We start from the raw sequence: 5,810 nt of genomic DNA, 5'->3' as shown, positions 1-5,810 counted from the left end.
GGTCTACTTCCTGGTGGTCAAATTAAAAAACCGTTTTCGTTTATAAAAAGAATCCCGGGGCTGATAATTTAAACCCTAACCCGAACCCCAATTCACCGAAAACTCCAAGTGGAGGTTCTGCTACTACGTTGCAATTTGCAAGTTTAAGGTGAATTTTGAGTCCTTCTTCGTCTCCAAATTCGTTAAATCTTCTGCTTTTATTATTATCATCACTGTGATTGTTGTTATTTTTGTTCGGTTATCTGTATTCATATATTCTGCTTATTTTATTTATTTATTTTTGTTTTTTTGGTGAGTATATATTATATTCTGATTATTGCGATTGGAAAATGTATGAGTTGAAAAGGGAAATCAGATGGATTTGGATGATCGTATCGTGCAATTGGAGAAAGAGAAACAAGAGACTCTGGAGCAGCACGCCAAAAGGCCTTGTGTCAGAGGCAATACCTCCTCCGAAGAAGAAGATGAAGAGAAAGTTGTTGAGGATACGGCTGCCTCTGACGAAGAAGAAGAGGAGGAAGAGACAGAAGATGATACTGATTCCGATTCTGATTCCGAATATGTGCCGTTTACGCCTAGACGTTTAATGACTGATGAAGAAATTCGTGAACATCGGAGGCAGGTTGCTGAAAGCAACGTACGCCTTCTGATCTCTCACAACACATTTAGTGATTTAACTATTTTGTTCTCGTGTTCTGTGATATAATGATCTTACTAGTTGGGGTTTGAATTTTGGCTTTCCAGGGATTCGATGTTGACTGGTTTGAAGGCATTCTACCTGGTTCAATTAAGCCCTATACGTTGACCGAAGCAAACCGCCCTCCATTGATAGAATTTTCCAAGAAAGCTTTGAAAGTCTACAATGAGAGCAATGTAAATTGGTTCTATATTGATTTTGATTCTAAGTTTAATCTATGTATGGTGATATTATGTGCTTAAATATTCTTCTAATTATATTATGCATGTGGATCTTTGCACTCTTATGCAGAATACAACTTTTATATTTGATAAGCTTATCAAATCAAATGCTCAATGTGTTGCTGGCACAATGTTCTACATTACTTTTGGGGCGCAATCTGGCAATATACATGGAACCTTTCGTGCTAGGGTCTGGAAAAAGATAATGAACGAAGGTTCGCAGGTTATGTCTTGTGAGAAGTATATTGAGCAGCATGTGTGAGTGTCAGGTATAAATGTTACCTGAGCTTTTTTGTTATGGTTTTGTTTGTGTAGACTAGTTAGATATTAAACTAGTTAGTTATATAGCACATAATGCCAATCACCTTTGGATCTTAATTTATGCCTAATGGTTTTGCCTTTTAAATATTCCGCCCAAAGTAGACATTGACTAATTCTCTATCTATCATCCATATATTGGTGAATGTTCACATCTATTGACAGAATGTGTTTAGTTTGTATGCCATTAACACTACAACATTTTTGAGCTATCGCAACATATGATATAAGTAACTTTTAAAAAGTGTTGTCTAAAATGGTCAAAAGCAACATTTAAGATTTGTTGCAAAGAAATAAAATTATTGCAACTCTTTGTTAACCAACATACTGCAAACGTTCTCTTTGATCAATTTGAGATACATGTAAAAAAGCGTTGTTTTATAAATTAAATAGACAACATTTATAGTATTTATCTATTATACTTTCTAAGAGTTGCCTTTAAATGTTTAATGAACTTCCCCTTCTAAGTGTTGTCTAAAGTTATTTCACTAGAATTTTTATTTTTATTTATTTTTTAAAATTATTCTTTTCCTCCTGACTCAACCAAAAAACAAGAAAAGAAGCACAAAAAACATCAAGCAATAATTGATTCATCACATTCCTGACTACCATTACTTAGAAACAAAACCCGAAGTCTCCAACCATATCATTTCAGAATCAAAATCCTAACCCTAACTCAATTTTCCCCTTAAACGACATTGACGCCCGTTCTGCATTCCTCTCTGCTCGTCGTCATCATGTTCATCACTGCTTAAGCTCGCGCGGTGTTCTACTTTGCTCGCGCTGTATTCTTTTGCTCACATCGCGTTCTGCTATAGTCTGGTCTGATGTGTTCTTCTACCCGCGCTGTTCTGAAACTTCTGCTCTTCTCCGCCATTTTGAAATCTCTTGACTTGCGCTGCTGTTGCCGTTTCTACCTTCGCTGCCGGATCCGCCGCTGCTGTAATCCCTCTTCTCTGCCTTGTGCTGCCTGAGTCGTCTCTGGTCGTCGTCGCTGCTCGATGGTTGTCGTCGGCTCGCCAATGCATCACGTCCTTGCTGCTCTGCCTGAGCTGTCTCTGCTGTAATCCTTACTGACCGCTGCAATCATGTCTCAGGTTAGGGTTTTTTCTCCTCTGTAATCTTAGGAAGCTAATTTTATTCTCAAATTGGGGAAATTGAGGAATGTGTTTAGGATGTATATATGTTCTTTGAGAGGGTGTAGTGTATGTGCTTATTGAATATGCTTTTTCAAGTCGCTAGCATATAATGCTATGCTTTGAGGTTCGAGGCCCAAACATGTTCAGAAACAACTGTATGTACTGTGTATTTTTCCTTTTCTTTCTATTTTCACTTTCATCATCATGATGTGCGTCTTTTCTGAGTTTCTTGTGCTGAATTTTCAGTGTTTTCCCTAGCTTGTGGTTAGTATGGGCAACTGCAGAAGCTTTCAGAGTTGCTGATGCTCCTGCCAAGGTTTTCTTTCTTCTGATGGAAAACAATGAGGAGATTCTTCCATTTTGCACACAGATTCTCCAGTTCCAGGCTCAGTGGTATTAATTTCTTAAATTCAAGCTATATACATATAGTGGTCTAATTTTTTTTGCAATTAACTTAATTGAACATAACTTGCATAAAAATGTATTGCTTTTCTAATGTAACAGTATAGCTTTAAGATAACACTATTATAGTGAAGAGATTTTATGCATCTCAATAATAAAAACTAAGCTTCATTGATATATGTGCAGGTTACTTTATTAATTGTTAACAAATTTGCTTTCAACTTATGATGATATCAAAACTTGCAGACTGTCGAGGCGAAGTGTTCGATACGTCCGTGCATCAAACTTCCTGTGTTGCTGGGACCTCCTCCACTTGTTGAGGATTGGGGGTGTGTTCCTTCATTAGATAAGCTGGAACTTAGCTCACAGAAGTGGTCTAATTTTTTCACTTATTTTCCTATGCATATTTAGAAGTGGTCTAAATTATTAGAGTTAATTAGTGGGTTGAAGAACATGTCTCAGTTTATATAAGAACTCTTTTCATAAATATATTTAACAAAAATGTAGTGCCACTGCCAGCTAAAGAGGGTTTTGTCACTCATCCTTACAAGAGCTCAAGGTAACTAATAATAATAAATAGCATCTTTGTAATTTATATATGGAAGTTAGTTAATCAAGTAGTATTGGCTGCAAATTCAAAGAAATTAAAGCACTAACTAGTTGAATTGCTGATACACGTGGCAGAGAAGTATGACAAAAAAGGCAAGAGGTATTGGGATGTCTTCTACAAGTACCAAAAGGACAAGGTATAGGGTTGTTTGTTTATTATGTTTATTTAGTTGATACTAGGTAAAATATTATTTTTTAATTAGAATTAGTTATAAGCATTTTTGCCATTGGTTTCATTGTTTTCGGAATTATAAGCATTTCAGAGCCCAAGGGTACCTAGTTTGCACCACCATTGGTTTCATTGTTTTCGGAATTATAAGCATTTCAGAGCCCAAGGGTACCTAGTTTGCACCACCATTGGTTTCATTGTTTTCGGAATTATAAGCATTTCCATTCATGTCCATTCCTGTCATGGCTTGCAAGTGAGCCTTTTATTAAAATTTAATTGGGGGATTATATTGTGCGATTCCACATGGACATTTTTATAGCATATAGTATCTGCAAAGCCTATGTGTGCAGAAAATTTAATTTCTAAGCTAGATGAGGTGATATATACTCCATTATTTCTTTCATCCATTTTGTTCCTGTAAGCATTGCCCTATTAACAATCCCCAAAGAAGAAAAGTGAGCTACAAGAAGATTTTTGTCTACTTAGGATTTTCTGTTCCAAACAAAGTACACACAATGTATAATAAAAGGATTAGCATTACTATTAAATTATCAAATCTATCCCTAGTCTTTGCTGCTTCCTTTCTCTTGCTTATGTCTTCAAAACTTCCAGCAGCAGCACACAAACAACGCCAATCCCATCTTTAGCCTTGTTGAAATCCATGATGAGTTGATGAGAATTGACTAAGGTAGGGTTCTTATTAGAAGATTTGGAATTTGGGAAGAAAAGGTAAAAAGTGTTATCACTATAAGGGTGGCATGCTAGTTTCTACTTTTGAAAATTTTGTTCTTAGACAAATCATGATGGCCTTCACTAGACTTTTGCAGAAACTATTTTTGTGTGTCATTATCTCAATTGCTATATCTCTTTGTCTCCATCTCTATGATCTCTCTTTACACAATCCAAGTACTTTCCATAGGATAAGAATTTGAGTTACTTGAGAATTTGATAAGAATTTGTATATCTAGTGTTATTCTTCTAATTTGATGCCTTGGATTTATAGGTTAGTTCGCAGGAGGGTGTTGAAACAAAGAAACTTGCTTCGGATATTGCTGATATTTCCATAAAAGAAGAATCCTCAAGTTCTCCCACTACTAGTAGTAATCAAGATGGTGGTTTCTTGTGGAAGGATGGTTTTGCAAATAATGCGGACTCTATAAAGGAGGACAAAGTTGGTTCTTTGTCTTTCACCGTAACCAGTGTGATTTCACGTCAGCCGAATGAATTGAACAAGAAATCAGTTATGAGTGATGGGATGAATTCGATTCAGAGGTCTCCACAACTGAAGAGTCCTGTTGCAAAGCTGGCAGCTCGGACCAAAGTTCCTTTTGGAAAAGGATATAGTCAAATGGATTGGCTTAAGCTTACTCGGACACATCTTGACCTTGCAGGTTCTCTTAATCTATTGCCTTAGTTTTTTTATTTAAAAAGATGACTCTACTTAGTTGTAGTTTTGAATGATAAGAATACATGAAGCTTTTGGTTGATTATTGTAGCTGAATTTAAAATAAGTTGCACAAAAATTATATATGAAACATCCCCTTATATATGAATGAGTCTGAGTATTATTACCTGGCTATCTTGATGTGTATGTGATTCATAAAAGAGTGATAATGTTGCGTGAACAAATTAATGGTGATGACCAGTGAGTGGATTTGTCTGATAGTGATAGTCAACTAAAAATGCCTCCTAAGCCTTACTTCTATCCATTTGAGAGTTGTGGAGATGCTAATACAAGATGAAGACTTACTAAAAATGTCTCCTAAGCCTTACTTCTATCCATTTGATGAACCTGAAGACGAAATTGGAGAAGATAACAGTTCAAGGCTATCCTCTAATATGTCCTCAGTTAGTGGTTCCAAAGAATAGAACTGTTCTGTTTGGATTCTGATCTGATATAAATTTGCAAGATCTGCATCTAGCTTTTTTCCTTGGCTGTCATATAATGTGTATTTCTGAGGTATATGATAGAACCAATTGTTCAAGAGCTTTGTGTTTGTCACAGATTCTGCTAACAAAAACACTCATTCTACTTATTAGAGATCAAGGACAAAATTCAATATTAAGATTCCCAGTTTCTTTCAATAAATGTATTTTCCTTTGGATTCAATGCTACTAGATTAGGATTTCCTCTTGTTTTTTGCTAGCTAGGCTACCAGCGGAGTTAGTAGACGTGGTAGTTTACACAGAAGAAATTACAATTTTTGTTGTTGGATTAAAGTGGTTCAAGTATCTAAAGTTTCGTGCAATTTCGA

The 5,810-nt window shown here is 35.9% G+C and overlaps 2 protein-coding genes across 2 annotated transcripts; both read left to right on the top strand.

Moving 5' to 3' along the window:
- LOC107488981 (uncharacterized) lies at positions 1–2,614 on the top strand. The gene is made up of 4 exons (XM_016109766.3): positions 1–148; positions 347–637; positions 745–873; positions 989–2,614. Exons 2-4 carry the CDS (start codon positions 356–358, stop codon positions 1,178–1,180), a joined length of 603 nt encoding a protein of 200 aa, XP_015965252.1. The 5' UTR covers positions 1–148; positions 347–355; the 3' UTR covers positions 1,181–2,614.
- LOC107488971 (uncharacterized) lies at positions 2,485–5,132 on the top strand. Its single transcript, XM_052261685.1, has 5 exons — positions 2,485–2,530; positions 2,645–2,753; positions 3,024–3,106; positions 3,462–3,523; positions 4,559–5,132. Exons 1-5 carry the CDS (start codon positions 2,485–2,487, stop codon positions 4,967–4,969), a joined length of 711 nt encoding a protein of 236 aa, XP_052117645.1. The 3' UTR covers positions 4,970–5,132.
- Positions 5,133–5,810: the final 678 nt, after the last annotated feature.

The sequence above is a fragment of the Arachis duranensis genome, chromosome 5, assembly GCF_000817695.3.
Source record: "Arachis duranensis cultivar V14167 chromosome 5, aradu.V14167.gnm2.J7QH, whole genome shotgun sequence".
NCBI lineage: Eukaryota > Viridiplantae > Streptophyta > Magnoliopsida > Fabales > Fabaceae > Arachis > Arachis duranensis.
This window is presented reverse-complemented; position numbering and strand designations above follow the sequence as displayed.

Bases quoted from the DNA above. Each gene is read 5' to 3' on its own strand.
- LOC107488981 (XM_016109766.3), top strand. From the start codon at position 356: ATGGATTTGGATGATCGTATCGTGCAATTGGAGAAAGAGAAACAAGAG. The intron at 638-744 runs GTACGCCTTCTG...TTGGCTTTCCAG, and splicing joins GGCAGGTTGCTGAAAGCAAC to GGATTCGATGTTGACTGGTT. The intron at 874-988 runs GTAAATTGGTTC...ACTCTTATGCAG, and splicing joins AAGTCTACAATGAGAGCAAT to AATACAACTTTTATATTTGA.
- LOC107488971 (XM_052261685.1), top strand. From the start codon at position 2,485: ATGCTATGCTTTGAGGTTCGAGGCCCAAACATGTTCAGAAACAACT. The intron at 2,531-2,644 runs GTATGTACTGTG...GCTTGTGGTTAG, and splicing joins AAACATGTTCAGAAACAACT to TATGGGCAACTGCAGAAGCT. The intron at 2,754-3,023 runs GTTCCAGGCTCA...CAAAACTTGCAG, and splicing joins TTTTGCACACAGATTCTCCA to ACTGTCGAGGCGAAGTGTTC.